This window comes from Alexandromys fortis, unplaced genomic scaffold (assembly GCF_014885135.2).
Source record: "Alexandromys fortis isolate MF-2015 unplaced genomic scaffold, M_Fortis_MF-2015_v1.1 scaffold_71, whole genome shotgun sequence".
Taxonomy (NCBI): Eukaryota; Metazoa; Chordata; class Mammalia; order Rodentia; family Cricetidae; genus Alexandromys; species Alexandromys fortis.
The window spans coordinates 4,880,649-4,898,625 of NW_026067954.1; the positions used below are offsets into that span (position 1 = coordinate 4,880,649).

A 17,977-nucleotide genomic window follows, 5' to 3' on the forward strand; every position below is an offset into this window, starting at 1 on the left:
CTTTTTGCTCATAAAGACGGGAAGATTGGGGCTGTCGTTGGTTGGTTCGGTCAGGCACCAAAACAAGAAACTCAATGAGAAATATTTGGTGCAAGTTCAGTAATAGCGACATGTCCACCACAGATGACGAGAGCACCACACACGACATTTTTCTTAAGCTAACATGCTCTGGCTGCCATCCACAGAATAGCTAGAGACCCCTACATGGTTTCTACGTGGTCAAGAGGTATATACACAATCCTTCAAAGGACAGGATTGAGGGGCCGGTCACCAGCTAGTACCCTCGAGATCACATCTAGTTCTCAGCAGCTGGGCCCCCGCTTCCCGCCCCTGCTCTGGGCACGGCCAGCTCCCTCCCCCTGCGCAGCAAGGCGATGAGGCAGTCACCATTCTGGATGGGTGGGTCCCCCCACCCCTTCCTCTCCCTCAGACACCGATACCAACTCCTCTTTCCACCAAATGTGCTTGCAGGCTTCTTCTCTACGTCAAATGGCTCAGAAGGCAAAGTTTGGCTGCAAGGGCTATGGCCGTGGGGGGCGAGGGGGCGGGGCCTGGTGAAGGAAACGGGGCGTCCACTGGCTAGCTTCCTCCCTCAGCTGTCGGCTCCCAGTTGTGTCTCAATGTCCACTCGGCAGATGGGGCATTTCTTGCTCATGGCGAGCCACTGGTCCACACACAGTTGGTGGAAGAGATGCATACAAGGTAGGCGTCTGGAAAAGAGGAGAGTTGGTTTTCTGGATAAACCCAGACCCAGGGGTGAGACCTAGGGCTGAGATGAGAAACCATGGCTGCAAGTAACTCTCAAAGCCCTTCTTCCATAAAGGCCTTAGCACACTGTCGCCACGCCCCCATGTCGTGGTCACCACCTCTAGACTATTTCGCCCTCTGCTTTACTAGAGCAACCATGAAACATTGTAGCAGTGGCCTCTTACCTCACGTCTTCTCCATCCTCCAACATAGACAAACAGATGGTGCATTTCTCATCTGTGTCTGACTCCTCCCCTTCGTCTTTCTTGCCCTTGCTGTCCTGGGGTCTTCGCTGTGCGTAGAGGAAAGAAGAAAAAAAGAAAAGAAAAGAAAAAAAAGAACATTCATTTTAGTTACCTGATACCAGCTCTTGCTGGCCATTGGCTTTCACCCACAGGCTCCTCCCACACTGGTAGCCTCTTCCTTAGCTCGCTGCTATCTCCTCACTCTTGCTGATGCAGGGAGGTAAAAAGCAAGAGAGGAAGAGGCAGGTAGACTGCTGGTGGCTATCCTAGACACTGTCAAGGGGCCCCGGGGTTTGCAAAGGACCTAGGCTCCTAGTCATTCTGCCCTGTGCAGAGCTACAGCCTGTGAATTTTGGCTTTCCCCGTCTCCCTAACATTGTCCACTCCCTCTCACACCCTGTCCAACATGTACCCCTGCCTCTAAGTCAGAATGCGTCATTCATTCATTCATTCATTCACACATTCCTCATTCGTTCTTTCCACTAATGTCCATTCATCTATCCTCTCATTATTAGATGAACACAAAATTTCTCCACCATGAACCCCTTTAATTTGTACCACGTGGTTCTAAACTGTTTTCTATAGTTGTGCTTCTCTCCCTAGCCAGAAAGTTCCCTTAAGCTACTAAGCGGTAGCTCTAGAACGAGGTTAAACACCACGCAGCTGCTGTCCATACTTCCCGATTTATGCCTTTCTATCCCTGATTCTATGGTAATTATTTGACAACAGTTAAGCACTCTGCAGATCGTTTTCAAGTGGCACCTGTGGCCAAGTACAAGACATGCCATTGCTGCTTAATAAATATATAAATACTCTGGGGAAGGAAAAATGTAATCATCGAATTAAATCTGTCTGCCTTCCACATCCCTATGCCCCACGCTGCAGATGTCTGATTGTAAGGATGAGAGTAACCACGGACAGAAAGTCATCCAATCTGGCCTCCCTCCAGAGGCAAGCAAACTGCAAAGTCATGTTGCAAAGAGACACATAGAGTCACAGATTAAGACCAGAGAGTAACATTGGGTACATGTCAGGACTACCTCCCTAGTTGAAAGCTCAAAAGCTCCCTGCTCTGATTACATCTGGGGGTGTCCCGCCCTGGTTAGAACACACAAGGAAGCCTATTGCTTCCACTGGCTGCACCCCCTCATGTGCCCCGTGTCCCAGCTGCAAGTGATGCCAGGCTGCTGCAAGGTCCCTTTATCCAGAAAACCAAGAGTATCCATTATCCTACATGTTGGCCACGCATCATTTTTAGTATTAATAGTCATGACCATCTGCCTGCTGAAGGTTGGCAGTCTTTGTGGCAGGATTGGCTCCGCTAGAAAAGAAATGTCCAACCAAACAGCGTTAAGCCCCAGCCATATGCCTAGTTTCTATTGCTTTTATCCACCATTTTTATGGTTTCCTTTTTGTGTCATAGCTTCAGTTCAGCACTGTCTTGTTCAGCTATTTCTAATCCTTCCTTCTCTCCTTTCACAGCGCATTTCTTAGCCTCAATATTTAATCTCTTAAATCTTTCTTTTTCTCCATTGTCTACAGAACTTTGTGATGTGGAATATTATTTTAACTAGGCAAAGATGTGCTACACTTATTTCTGCTTTGGATTTTATTACTTTGTGTAAAGGTGTGCTACATTTGTTTCTGCTGCCTTTGTTAATGATGTAAAGATGTGTTACATTTGTTTATGCTGCATTTGTTTAACAGTCATGTAAAGATATGTTGCTGCCAAATGCAACTGATTGGGCTAATAAAAAGAGGAACGGCCAGAAGTAAGGCAGGATAGGGATTGGCGGGGTGACCAGCAAGAGAATAAGTAGGAGGAAAAATCTAGGCTTGGAAGAAGAGAAGAATAATGAAGAGAAAAGGGGAGAAAGAGAGACACATCCCAGAGCCAAAAGCCAGGCAGCTGCCAGCCAGATGTGGAGACAGCAGGAAAGTAAGATATATAGAAAGAAAGAAAGGCAAAATGTAGACAACGAGAAGTGGGTTAAGTTATAAGAGGTAGCAAGAACAAGCACAAGTTAGGACCAAGCATTCATAACTAATTTAAAGGGTAAGTGTTGTCATTTTGGAGCTGCTTGTGGCCCAAAAGAAAGCCTGGTGCAACTTTGATTTTAACTTCAACTTTTTTCAGCATTTATTTAATACTCACTACTCATCTACCTTCTTATTTCATCAGCATTTCTTTTTAACTTTGATAATCTTGGTTTTTTTTTTTTTTTTTTTTTTTGCTTTTCAAAACAGGGTCTTACTGTATAGCATTGACTGTCCTGTAACATAGAGATCCCCTGCCTCTACCTCCAAAGTTCTGGAATTAAAGGTGTGCCCTACCTACCATTCCTGACTTAACCTTGATTATTTTATACTTTGCTTTCATTCCTCTTCCTATTCTTATTTCTTTCATATGGTCCTATTTTTAATGTCTATATAGTCTATTTTTATTATTAGTTAAAATACACTTTTACTTTATATTATTTTAATCTCTGTTAAAAATTTTAAAATTGTTTTAAAATTGTATTTGGATCCTAAAGTTTATTAAAGTTGTCTTACCTTAATTCTTCCTATTCCTTCTCTACAATATTTTTCTCTTGATTCTGCCTTGAGTTTTACTCCTCCTATTTATTCTCACTGATCCAGCTCCCTGAGCTGATATATTTATATGGTCCCCAGTTAGTGGAATTGTTTGGGATGGATTAGGAGGTGTGGCTTTGTCGGATGACATACGTCACTGGAGGCAGACTTTTAAGATTTCAAAAGACTTGTGCCATTCTTTTTGGATCAAGATGAGAGCTCTCAGAGGTTCTTTCTGCCTTTGTTCTGCCACTGGGGTCTCCAACCTCCTGAAACTGTAAGCCCAATTAAACACTTTCTCTTATGAGTTGACTTGGTCATGATGTTTTATCCTGACAACAGAAGTAACAAACACGGTGGGGACACATATTTGCTGATTCGTACTCTCTGATACTGACACCCGGCACACAGGCAGGAATTGGGGACAGTGGCTCACCGTTGGCTGTTCCTGGACACCAGGCAAGTACCTGGCCCTCTGTATGAAGCTGCACCATCCCACTGCGTCCTGAAGCAGCCGTGTTGAGAACAGAAGAAATGGGCCACTGTCCACACCCACACAGCCATGCTCAGAAGAAGTGAAACTCAAAACTGGCTGACTTTAGTCCCAAGTGATCTCAACTACCACTGTGTTGGGTATCAAGAGAGTGGATGAAGGTCTCTGGGTACACCACGATGAACCTTGGCCTGCCCTTATTTTCTCTAAATTTGTTTAATTTTCATTCGACATTAACTTTTTTGGTATAGTGATTCAAGGTTACACAAAAAATAAGCAACAATAATGTATTTCCAACTTCCACTATAAGGAGCAAAGGAAGTCCTGAGTTGTTGGGACCAATTGGAGTCCTGGCCTTCAGCTGCTCTTCCCTGCTTGAGCCTTCTGATTGGAGTTACTAAAAGCTGTGCCTTGCCTAGAGGATCAGAGGATGGGGTTTTCACCTGTTGGCCCACTTAATGGCTGAGTATTTAAGCCTCCATGGTGCTATGAAATAAAGGGCTTTGTACCAGTGATTAGACATCTGTGTGTCTGTCTGTCTCTGTGTGTGTTTGTGTTTTCTCAACCTCCAACCCCTTGCCCAAAGCTCGCGAACTGTATTGTAGCACAAAGAGCGCAGACAAGCGTTGTGCGCTCCAATGAGTGATGAACTCCTTGTTGAGTGTGTATTTTGACATGTGTATGGTCATGTCAAGGATGCCCAAGTCCCAGACTCGTGGGACAACTGGCAAATCTGTTACCCATAGGACTGGGTCTCAAAAGAAATGGCAAAGCTTCTCTTGTAAGTCCAAGCCTGAGTGTTTACGTACATTTCATCAAGGTGTGCAGACTAGCAACTTCAATTTCCTCTGCCGAGATGTTTGCATCCAGCTTACCTACAGAGACTACCAGCCATGCTGAGGTTCCGGGCTGCAGTGGTCACGTTAGAGAACCCTACCTGAACCCAGCTTCATTGTATGTGTGTCTGTGTTTCTTCATTCCTTCACTGCCCCTAGCCAGGGTTCTAGGACCCAAGCCACAAGCAGGATGTGGCCCCACCTCTCATGTTACATGGTAAACTTGGGACAAGTGATGAACCAAGACTGGCCATTATTAGCTCAAGCCCATTAGCTTCCATGAGTTAAGGGCTGGAGCTGAAATGTTGCAGGTTTGACTGCACACTGGTGGCTTTGGAAAGTGTTGTCGGGGCATTGGTCTTATTAATTGATTAATCCACTATTGCATTCCTAATTTGGTAACATTATAGGTGGTGGGAACCAGGAGGTATGACCTCATTGGAGGAAGTATGTCACTGTGGGCGTTCCCTGGAAGGGTGGACCTCCTTCTCAGCATTTTCACCCACTCTGTTTCCTATCTACCAGGCCTTGCCACAGTCCCAGAATCAGAGACAAGAAACCACGAACAGACTTCTCAAACTCTGAACCCAAAAGAATCTTCCCTCGCGGAGGATGCTTTCTCGGGGAGTTTGTCGCAGTGATGAGCAAGCTACCTGACTCAGAGACAGCTCCTGCCTCGGGGTTTTGGTAAATGCATTATGTCACCTGTTTAAATAACAATGCCATACACAATAATTTGCTGCACTAACAAAATCCTGGCACTCTGCCTGTGCCTTCCCTCCGCAATGGAAATCCCTTATCTTTTTTCTTTTTGTTCTTTCTGTTGTATCATTTCCAGAATGTCATATAGTTCGCAGCATACAGTTTACAGCTTGTGGGCTCCCTTCTTTCGCTTTTTAGTGTATACTTAAGCTTCCTCCACAGTTCTTCATGGCTAATGAATTATTTCTTTTCATTATAAAACAATAACCCATTATGGATGTTTACTTGTCTACTTATTAAAGAACACTTTGGCTTCTTCCATGTTTTCATTTCTTTTAATTAAAATAATGCTTTAAAAGCTCATATTTCTGGGTACCAGCCCCACAGATTCTACTTCTAAGGTCAGTGGGTACATTCCACGGTTTTGAAACTTTCAAACGTCCCCAGAAGAGCCCAATCCCACAGTGTTTAGAATCCTCCTTTACCCCTTTGTCCTTACGCAACAGGGCTTTGAATTGTTCTCTAAGGTATTTTCTATTAGCCTTGTGTGTAGGATCCCTTTGCTCACCAGACTGGTGCACAAACACTGATGTGTCTGTACGGCTACACATGCATAAATACGCACGTGACCACTCTGGCCAACATTTGCACACTCAGCCTTTCTCCCTTCTCTGTGTAGGGTCCCATCTTCCCTCCTGACCACTTTTGCTGTGAGCCTATGAGAAAATCCTGAGGAGCCATTCAAACAGAGCAAAGGCTTCTGGGCTTTGGATTGTGTCCCCTGCAGATAGCCAGGCTGGTTCAAGCAGCCACGCTAACGACTCCCTTCCCAGCCCCTGACTGTGGAGACAGTCTAAGCAGCCTCACCTTCTTGTACTTGTGGGGGAAGGTGAACCTCTCGATTGTGTTCTGTACAGCTCCTCGGGTCACGTTTCCCAACCTGTCCTCGAGCTGTAGCAGCTCCTGTAGAAAGGAAAACACAAACGTGTGCTCAACGTGTACGGAGAGACATAAACACAGGCGAGAGGAAAGAGCAAGGAAGACGCGTGCAGGAAGCCGGCATGCTGCCAGCCGGAAGCGCTGGTGCAGTGTGGGAAGCTGCGATTTCTCTTCATGCCCTGTTCTCTCTTACTTTCAATCCCGGGATTCATTCCCCACCCCCATCGGCATCTACCCACTGGTACAGAGAGGCAGAGAGAATGGTGTGTGAACGATAGCTCGCCAGCCGGTCGGTGCCGCGGTGCCGCTGTACCGGCAACATACCTCGTAGCTCTCCCGAACAGCAGAGGTGTGCCGGCTAGGATTTAGTCCCTGGAGCGCGAGGAAGTGAAGCTGTGGGTAAGGGTAGTTTCGAATTTCATGGACAACCTGACAGGAAGAAAACAGTTTGGAGAGAGTGACCAACCGTTCCAGGCTTCTCCTGGGCTTGAGAGGCAACCCCTCCTCCCTCAACCACCAGAGAGCACACCCAGACCTACTGCCCAGCAGGGCTGCCCCTCCTGATTGTTTTCTACCCTATTCATGAAGAGCCAAGCTTGTGCACAGACTCTGATGACCATCAATATGGTGACGCTGACCCTGACTGAGCACAGGCTACACAGTAGCGCTATTCTGCGTGCTTCCCGTGACCAAGCATTTCACTGCCTCACCTGATGGAACCTGCAGGGACAATTACAAATCCCCCTTCTACTGAGGGGGATGAAGACGGCACCAGGAGATTAAATAATCAGCTCGTGTCACTCAAGCAAGTGACAGAGTCAAGACTCAGGCCCAGGCAACTGGGTGGCGAAGCCTCCTCTACTATCTCCAAGAGCAACAGGATGGCTACGGGTCATCTCCACGGCCAAAAAGGACAGTAACCAAGGTAAACAGTATTGTAATGCAATAAAAATAAATAAGTAAAAACAATTTTTTAGAAACCCATGAGGAACGAAATATTAGTCTTTTAAATACAGACTCTAGCCCCAAAGTTGCTGATCTCTGTTTTATTCGGCCTTCCATAACCCTGGCGAGGTGACAGACCAGCTGCCATCAAGATTTCCGCTGCATACAATGGAAACAATTACTTCATCTCTCTAGGCCTCAGTTTACCAGTGTGCAAAATGGACATCATGGCTGGCTGCATAGGGTACTGGCAGGAGGAAATAAGATTAGTTATATGCAGTGTTTATAATCGTGTCTAGTAAGTGTTCCTTTCCCAAGCCACGGGGTGGCTAGGTGACAGAAACAAGGGTTGAGAAGGGAGAATTCTATTTGGGGACAGGAACAAGCATTTCTCTTGGTATTATGTGTTACTGGCAGCCTCAAACCCAGCCTGAGTTTTCTGGCACATTCCGGGTCCTATAGCCCCAAGAGGGGTACTCCTGGGAAGTGGGTATCCTAGGTCTGTGGGGAGGTCCTTCTAGGATCTATTGTGACATTCTCACCAGCCCTGTGAGAGACACGTGTGGTGTCTATATTCCATCTCACACCAAAAAAAAAAAAAAAAAAAAAGCATAGTCACACCCAGGGATGCTGTGGGGCAGTGGTCCTGTGCTTTGTAAAGATTCGTCACTTGTATTTTAATAAAACGCTGACTGGTCAGTAGCCAAGCAGGAAGTATAGGCATGGCGACCTGAACAGAATTCTGGGAAGAGAAAAGACTCAGTCTGTAGTCATCACAGATTAAGTCAGACACAGAGGAAGCAAGATGCCAACGCCTCACTGATGAACGGTACCAAGCCACGTGGATAACACAGACAATTATGGGTTAATGCAGGATGTAAGAATTAGTTAGTAAGAAGCCCCCCGGCCGCCCCCAGGACTCCGTCACTCACCATCTGTGTGGAGGAAGAGTTTCTGGGGAAGTGGTGCATTCGAGGAGTGGCTAGGTAATGCTGATAGTGCTGAGGGATGGGCCGCACCTGGAACTGGGCAGGACTCAGGCCAGCGTCCACACTGAGATCCCTGTGGGGACACAGCCTCGTGAGCTATAAGGTCGGAGAGGTACCAACCCATTTCAGACGAGGTCTCACACACCGGTACCTTGGGGCTAAGTCAGAACTCATGCTACTGACTCTGCCCTTCAGAGTGGAAGAAAATGGCATTGATTAATCTTCCTACAAGCTGCCTACCCACAATGAGCCATTTCCATATCTCCCTCCACCCCGCCCCCTCCCCGGACCGCATCTAAGACCCGAGGCACCTGGAGCAGCCCAGAATATTAAGAACCATTCTCCAAGAACCAAGCCCAAGGCTCGCTCCCACGGAAGAGTCCAAATGGAGTATGTCAGGGATACTGAGCAAAGGAAGCCAGGACCAGACTGAGGATGGGCAGTGACCATATTTTCCCCACTCGATAAAACCACAGGCGAGTGACTCCCACCGACTGCTTACCCTACAGGCTAGAAAGGAATCCCAGTCCACCCTGTCACTTCCTAAAAGTTTAGAAAAACTCACTTCATTTAAACATGAGTTTCACTAAAACATTTCCAAATTCAATGGAAACTGTAAACCTACAGGCTCAAAATGATAAACAAATTTCAACAGTGTAACATAAAGAAAATAACTCAACGTACATAATAATATTTTGAAAATAATAAAAAGTTTAAAGCCAACCTGAGATTAAAGAAAAAGGACCCCGGGATAGAGAAGGGTACAAATTATCACAGAAGCAGCCAGAAAAGAAAGAATTGACAGAAATAAGAAGAAATCAAAAAGATAATATCAAGCATGAAGGCTGCATCCAGTAAACATGAAGGTGAAGCAAAGCTTTGTCAGACGAGCAAAGGCTGGAAGAAGGTATGGGTGCTGATGGGCCAGACCACAAAAAATAGCCAAGCAAGATCTGCAGACAGACGAAAATGATGACAGTAAGAACTTAGACCCTCACAAAGAAACAAAGAGGAACCAGTGGGTAACGAGAAACAGAGCTCATCTGGGGTCTGTGGAGAACATGCAAGAGGAGAAACTGGAACATTCTGTCATAACCAAAGGCCGGATCGCTATTAATGTGCACCAGGGTCACGGCAGAAGGAATCTTCCAGAAGAGGCTTGCAGCAGCCAGATTTGGATAATGTGCGTGTCAGTAACTAACTGTGAAAAGATAGTGAAGCCCATGAAAGACATTAAATGTGGGCTGAGATGATGCTGAACAAAAGATTCTCTCTGAAGGATGCCAAGGGACCAGCTCCTAACCCAGCACCCAGTAAACAAAGGAAAGACCCAAGTGTCTGACTTGCCCTTTCCCGGACTAAGGTACTTCAGGGTAACCAAAGGACTGATGAGGGTCATTTCTCATATGAAGCTTTCCAGCAAGCATATGAACAAGAAATTATTAAATTATCTGACACCATTTTGCATCTTCCAAATAGATAAAGACCCAGACAGAGGTCATCAATTGCTGCCAACATCACAGAAGGACAGGCAGCCATACCAGAATATTTTCTGATAGAAAAACATAGTGGTATTCCCAAAGTGTTTCTGCTAAGAAACAAGAGAGGGAGAGAGAGGGAAAGTGAAGGACAAAGTGAGGGAAGGAGGGAGAAAGGGAGAGGGAGAGAGGGAGGGAGGGAGGGAGGGAGGGAGGGAGGGAGGGAGGGAGGGGAGACAGAGAGAACTAGAAACTTTTTAAATGGTTTCTTAAGACAGAGCCTTACTCTGTAGCCCAGACCAGAAGTGAACTTACAATCCTCCTGCCTCCACCTTCAAAATGTTAGGATTGCAGGCATGAGCAGCTATTGGTCCACTTTTGAGGATCACCTGAAGTGACTTCGGAGTGGTCAGAATGTAACAGCAAAAACTAAATAAGGGGAACTCAACAGGAGGAGCAGTCTAGTTTTTCACCCTCCCCAACAGAGAGAGAGAGAGAGAGAGAGAGAGAGAGAGAGAGAGAGAGAGAGAGAGAGAGGCATCCTGCTTCCCGTCATGTTTTAAGGTAGCAGAGATTGCATTTTTCCTTCACTGTGAGCCACTGGACAGACTCTATACAGCATCTGTGTTCAGATATTGCATAAACCAGCTCTGTAACCCAGAGCAGACCCATGACAAGGATGGAGACCCTAGGCTGTGGCTCAAGTTCAGGGTCAGGTTTTAGACATGGATGGAGAAGAGGACTATTTGAGAATTATCTCCCAAGGCCTGATGCTCTCGCTCACTCTTAGGATATCTACGTGAAGAATTGACTGGGAAGGGTATGATGTCACAAAGTAAGACCAGGATAGCCTTAAACTTGGGGCTGGCCCAGACCTGAGGCCAAATCCTCAGAATGACCCAGGGCGGAATTCAGTGACTTCTGATGGTACTAAAGGAAAGGACTGGGTAGGTGGCGGCTGTTGTGACAACCACTTCCCTTCCAGAAGGTCCCTGCAGAGGGTTAGAAGATCTTTCCCTACAATGCATCTCCTGTCACCCAATTACTCGGCTGTCTCCTGGAAGATGAGGCAGCTCCATAGAGGAGAATAGAGATACAGTTAGCATGAGTGGTGGACAGAAACAAAGGGGAAAAAAAGCCTTCTCACCATTGGGTCCCCCCTTGCTGAAGCAGAGCTCCTTGCAGGGAGGAAAATCTGCTGCCCAGGTAGGGACAGGGCCAGCAGATTGAGCTCAGGGGTGGGTCCACACAGGACTGTGGAATGTGGACCAGGCTCACCAGCCTCCCAGATCCTTATTGCTAATGTTTCTCAGAGCAGCAGGGAATGCAGAGAGGTTGACAAGAGAAAGAGGATGCGGTTTGGATGCATAAACCAGCTAAGGACACGGATGATGCATTGAACTGCTCCTGACTCCTCCCAAGGGTGACGTCCCCATGGTAGATCCCGCCTGTGACGTGCCCCACACCGTGTCAGACCCCGTGTTTGTGTTCAAATCGCTCAGCTGTGGACAGGGTTCTGGGGGCTCCATGTGTGCTGAATTGAATCCAGCTGAGCTGACTTTACTGCTGAGGGACAGAACTGAATCCAGACTGCAATTAAACCTTCCTCATTTGAATCTGCTAAGTGGGAAAAAGGCTGGGCGGAAGTTGGCAGTAGTGTGATCCGTCTTTTAAGAGAGATTGTTCAGCTTAGCGGGGAGTACCTGAGAATGCTGAAGATGGCAGCCAACAGAGCATGCTCACAACACTCTTTCTGGCGCCCAGAAGCATGGGAAGCAGTGAAATCAGTCCCAGCTATAACGGAAGGGGCTCCCAAAGCCGCCCTGACCTAACCAGCTTTCCTGGCCCCACGTGTGGAAGATGACACACTGGCATGGCGTCGCTCTCTTTCCATTGAGGAATATTCTACCCACCCCTTCTTGTATTCTTTATCTAAAAGAAAAACAAAGAATTCCAGGATCTGCTTCACCTCCATTCCCCCCAAAGCCACCATTACAGCCTATCTGTTTCTTTCTGTGACTCTTTAGGTGCACATAAGTACACACAGATAGATAGATAGATAGATAGATAGATAGATAGATAGATAGATAGATAGATAGATAGATAGATAGATAGATAGATAGATAGATAGATATGATAGATGGATACATACATAGATGATAGATACATAGATACATAGATACATAGATGATAGATAGATAGATAGATAGATAGATAGATATGATAGATACATACATAGATGATAGATACATAGATGATTGATAGATAGATATGATAGATACATACATAGATGATAGATACATAGATAGATGATACATAGATAGATAGATAGATAGATAGATAGATAGATAGATAGATAGATGATTGATAGATAGATATGATAGATACATACATAGATGATAGATACATAGATAGATAGATGATACATAGATAGATAGATAGATAGATAGATAGATAGATAGAAAGAAAGATAGATAGATAGATAGATAGATAGATAGATAGATAGATAGAGACAGATAGGCAGGCGTATGTGTAGATGGGCATATATATGTCTATATGTGTATTCCTCTTTAGGGTGAACTACCACAGTATATCACTGTCCTCTGAAGAAAACTGCCACCACTTTCACGAGACGAGCTGTGCCTGCTTGGGCATCAATCAGGACAGGGCCTGGGGACTTCTGACATCCCCTCAGAGAAGGAGGGATGGAGAGGACCACTGAACTGTCCAGTGAGGCTGCTTTGGGGGTTCCCCATGCTCCTGTAAGCATCTCCCTGCCCCTAGAAGGAAGCCCAATAAGTTCATTGGTTTCAATGGGAGACTCTGGTGAAATCCAACTTTGTTGATTTGTCATTTGGACCTTGAAGGGAGCGTATAGACACTGTCCCATTTCCACAGGAAAGGAATTTTATCAACAATTACTCAGAAATCCATGATGCCCTTTACCCAGAAATACCCAGTGAACTACAACTCTTTTAAAATTATCTGGGGAGGTCTAGTCTGACTCTAGTTAAGACCAGATCTCTCCTGGGTGACAGCTGAGGAGGTGAATGGGCTGTAAAGTTCCAGAAGCATGGGAAAACTTCCTAGGGGTCACCCATCTCTGAGACACAACACCCTCCATCTTCCTCTTTCACTCCTAAGTCCTTCCCTTACCTCTAACCTCTGCCCAGTCACACCCCATGCATGGCCTTGCTGGTGAGTTTTACCATAGCTCTGTGGATTCTTCCAGACCATCCTCTCCAGAAAGCCTTCCCTGACCATCCTGGCACCTCTGCGTTCTCCTCCCAAGCAGTCCTCTAGAGTCTACTGGTTTGTAGCTCTACTGAACCTGGGAAATGTTCACATCCTGTCTCTCTTCTTTCTGGCAGGACCATCAACCAGGCTTGGCCCAGGATAGTGTCTGGTTACACTGAGTTCCTTCCTGTAACCACACCATGTAGGTGACTGAAGTAGACACCAGGTCTCAGTAGACTGGGGTTTAACCTGTACCCTTCGAAAGTGATACAAAACGAAATCCCACAGGTCTGGCAAGATCTCTCTCTCTCTCCCTCGTTTGCTCTACAGCATCCCACCCACCCACCCACTCACCAGTCAGTGCCCTCAGCCAGATAGCGGGGCTGAGGTGTCTGCAGTTGGTGGCCAAAGTCAAAGCTGGGGTGGAGGCGGTGGGGGTGGACGGACACTCGATCCTGACTCCGCCTGTACAGAAAGAAAGAAAGAAGCCTTTGTGTTAGGGGCTGCCTGGGCCAGCCAAGCTCCCAAGAGCTCTGAGTGACACTCCCTCCACCTACTGAGAATGCCCCCACTCTGCTATCCCCATAGAAACTAGAGTTCCCTAACACCAACGAATTTCCCAGGTGAGCAAAAACTGGTCCCCTGAATCCTCCATTCGCTCCCACCATCCGTCTCTCCACCACACTCTTCCAAGTTTTCAAGGAAGTGCCATTCTTCTCCAAGAAGCCTTTCCTGAATCAGAGAGGAAACAGAAACCAAGGAATAAAGCACCCAACAAAGATGAGACCAGACATCAGCACCTAGAATTTCAGTCTTCCCAAACCCAGATGCCCAGACACCAGCATAGAAACACAAACAATAATAGCCAGGATGATATGTCTTCATTAGAACCCAGAAACCCTACCACAGCAAGCCCCAAGTTTCCAACACAGCTTAAGCACAAGACAAAGACCTTCAAACAGCCTTTGTAGATACAATAGAGGCCCTTAAGGAAGAAATGGGCAAACCCCTTAAAGAATTCTATGAAAACAGAAACAGTGGAAAGAAAGGAATAAACCATTCAAGACCTGACAGTGGAAAGAGAATCAATAAATAAATACCAAACTGAGGGAAATCTGGAAATGAAAAATTTAGGAACAGAACAGGAACCTCAGAGGCAAGCCTCGTGAACGGAATGCACGAGACAGAAGGGAGCATCTCAAGCACTAAAGACCTGACAGAAGAAATGGATAGCTTACTCAAAGAAAATGTTCACTCTTTAACAATCCCGGCACAAAACAACCAGGAAATCTGGGACACTCTGAAAGATGAAAGCTATGAACAATGGGAATAGAAGAATAAGAAATCCAAGTCAAAGGTACAGAAAATATTTTCAACAAAGCCATAGATGAAAATTTCCCTAACCTGAAGAAGGAAGTGCCTATCCAGCAACAAGAAGCATAGAGAACACCAAATAGATTGAACTAGAAAAGAAAACTCCCTTGGCACATAATAACCAGAATGCTAAGCATGCAGAACAAAGAAAGGAAGCTAAAAACTGCAAGGGAAAAAGACCAAGTAACATATAAAGACAGACCTATCAGAATTACACCTGACTTCTCAATGGGGACTTTAAAAGCCAGAAGGGCCTGGACAGACATTCTATAAACTCTAAGAGACCACAGAGGCCAGCCCAGACCCAGATGCCACACCCAGCAAAACTTTCAGTCACCATAGATGGACAAAATAAGACATTGTATGATAAAACCAAATTCAAGCAATGACTATCTACATCTCCAAACCTACCGAAGGTGCTAAAAAGAGAACTCCAACCTAAAGAGGTTAACCACACCCAAGAAAACACAATAAATAAATAACCCCAGTTCAGCAAATCAAAGAGGGAGAACACACATACACATACACATACACGCACGCACACACATACACACGTGTGCCCCCATCCACACGTCAGGACAGCCAGAAACACATGGTAAGATCCTGTCTTGAAAAAAGAAGAGGAAGAAGAGGAAGAGAAGGAGGAGGAGGAGAGAAGGGGAGGAGGAGGAAGAGGAAGAAGAAGAAGGGGAGGAGGAAGAAGAGGAAGAGGAGGAGGAGGAGAAGAAAAATAAAGATTTTCTAGAATTGAATGAAAACAAGTACGTAACATAACCAAACTTCTAGGACACAGTGCAGGCAAGACCTTGGGACACACAGCTCTAAATGGGACATCTCCATCAAATCCCTCCCCTCAGAGCTCAAGGGACCCTGAGGAAGAGAGATGGAAAGTGTATAAGAGCCAGAGGGGATGGAGGACAGGAGGAGAACAACACCCTCTATAAATCAACATGATCAAATCCTCATATGAACTCACAAACTGATGCAGTACACACAAGGCCTGCAGGGGTCTGCACCAGGTCCTCCGTGTAAATATTTATGGCTTCCAGGTTTGTGTTTTTATGGGATTCCTGCGTGCGTCTCTCTGATTCTTGTGTCTTTTTTTTTATGTTGGTCTGTTTCGTCTAATTCCGACTGCTAATTTCTTGTCTATTTTATCTTATTTCATTTCATTTTATTTTGTTATTACCCCTTAGAAGCCTGTTTGTTTTCTAATGAGAGACAGAAAAAAAAAAATGGATGGGAGGGGAGGTGCTAAGGAACTGGGAGGAGCAGGGGGAGAGGATATCATAATCTGGATATATTATGTGAGAAGAAAATTCTATTTTCAATAAAAGAATTAAATTAAAAAGAGAAGGTTTTATTAATTTAGCACGAGGAGTCTATTGTTATTTTTAATAAATTAATAGATGCTTTAAAATTTCTAACGTGATAAACCCCTGTAAGCAGAGGTTCTTCGTAGTCGTTACTTTTTAGTGTGAAAAGAAACCCCGGAACCCAGAAGACTGAGAGGCGCCCAGCTGTGCGCATCCATTTCTTCTTTACAGCTGAGGTGCAGGTAGGATATTTGGACATTAGGACATTTGGTCTCTGCTAATTGTATTCGGTTTCACGGGTGTACAGCCAGGCGCCAACGCCAGCCTCCAAATAGACGCTGGCCTGGTGTGGTTTGAGGAAAAACAAAATCAGGCTACCATGAGAGCTGGTGGGGACTTGAAAGACCTTTAGTCAAACCTCCCGAATGCTACAAACATTCATCGTGCCGCAGACCCCTAACCTGGGTGATGTGAGGAGTCATACTAAACTCTGTCCTGAATGAATGCCACTAACTGAAGCAAAAAGTCATCCCCTGCAGAACCACTTGCGACTGCATCCTAATTTGGCTGCCAGAAGCCCAGCCGCAACCCTTGCCCCTCCGCGGCCCCGCCCTCTTTCCTCGGCCCCGCCCCTGCCAACCTGGGATGCGAGACGAGCCTGCGGTGCTGAGCTTCCAGGAGCTGCTGCTGCAGCAGGTATTGCTGGTGCAGGGCCTGAGGTAGGAAGGAGGGACCTGTGACGTCCTGGAACTGCAGGGTGGGCAGCGGGGTCAGCGACTGGTGCAGCGCGCCGCTGTGCTGGTGGGCCGGGGCCATGTGGGCGCTGAGGCCCGGCTGCGACTGCACGGGGTGTGCCAGCGGGAAGTCCGGGGCTAGCTGCTGCGGCTGCGGGGGGCCCAGGTGGAAGTGGCGGCAGGAGGTAGCGTGAGGATGCTGAGACCTTTGAAAGGGGGCACCTGTAGAGGCAAAAGACAAAGAGGTCTCCGTGAGGACCTGCAAAGGGCTCTCCCACCTGAGCTCAGCGGGAGTCCCCCCACCCCTGGGCAATTGGAGCTGGTGAAAGACAAGACCTTCCTAACACAGCTGACCCTACAGGTTTTAATATGGGTGCCGCCATCTTTAACTTTCCCGGGTAAAGGTCCTCTGTGAGCTAGCAGAGAAAGAGCGTTTGTTTTCATGTACGGAGAAGTACCCGTATTTAAAGGTTCTAAAGCCGGCCTGGCTTTCTTGAATTAGGCTCCTCCCATGCAATTTCTTATGTGCACACAGAGAAAATTCAGGGCGACTTAGCCAAGCCCTGGGCTTTCCGGAGCAAGTTCTAATTCCAGTATAAGCAACTAAAATTTTGTGTTGCAGTTTTAAGCAGGAAGGGATCACAGAAAATCTGACCTTTTAAAATACCGATCAAGCCTGAGGTTGTTGGCTCAGGCCTTTAATCCCAGCACTCGGGAGACAAGGTCTTTCTACATAGCCCTGGTGTCCTTGTCTCAAAAAAAAAGGGGGGGGGGAAGGGAAGTAAAACAAAATTTTTTAGTAAAAAAATAAGATACCAGGAGGCTGGAGAGATGGCTCAGAGGTTAAGAGCATTGCCTGCTTTTCCAAAGGTCCTGAGTTCAATTCCCAGCAACCACATGGTGGCTCACAACCATCTGTAATGAGGTCTGGTGCCCTCCTCTGGCCTGCAGGCATACACACAGACAGAACATTGTATACATAATAAATAAATATTTTTAAAAAAAGATTAGAATTTACTTAGAAGCAAACAAATTCAGGCATAAGCTCGACTCACATAATATTTAACTTAGGCTTCAGTATTTTGTGAATAGAATTGAGCTTAATTACAACGTTTTGCAGATGCCTGGTTGGACAGCAGAGCATCAGCACTAGAGAAGTCCTCCCATGGGGCAGCCAGCAGATTTTACACTGTAGAAAGATCCCCAAAGGAATTCCTGTTAAAACTGGTAGGTTCAGCCAGGTGATGGTGGCACACACTTTTAACCCGAGCACTTGGGAGGCAGAGGTAGGGGGTTCTCTGAGTTTGAGGCCAGCCTGATCTACAAAGCGAGTTCCAGGACAGCCAGGGCTATTACACAGAGAAACCC

The 17,977-nt window shown here is 46.2% G+C and overlaps 1 protein-coding gene across 1 annotated transcript in view; it reads right to left on the reverse strand.

The window, feature by feature from the left end:
* Positions 1-508: 508 nt before the first annotated feature.
* Positions 509-17,977, reverse strand: part of Ark2c (arkadia (RNF111) C-terminal like ring finger ubiquitin ligase 2C) — a 46,819-nt gene continuing 29,350 nt past the window's right edge. Inside the window, exons 4-10 of the mRNA XM_050151687.1 lie at positions 16,516-16,831; positions 13,540-13,650; positions 8,414-8,543; positions 6,861-6,965; positions 6,465-6,560; positions 933-1,039; positions 509-710 (exon numbers count right to left, since the gene is read on the reverse strand). Coding sequence (XP_050007644.1) covers positions 593-710; positions 933-1,039; positions 6,465-6,560; positions 6,861-6,965; positions 8,414-8,543; positions 13,540-13,650; positions 16,516-16,831 — 983 coding nt within the window. The 3' untranslated portion in view covers positions 509-592. The remainder of the gene's footprint in view (positions 711-932; positions 1,040-6,464; positions 6,561-6,860; positions 6,966-8,413; positions 8,544-13,539; positions 13,651-16,515; positions 16,832-17,977) is intronic.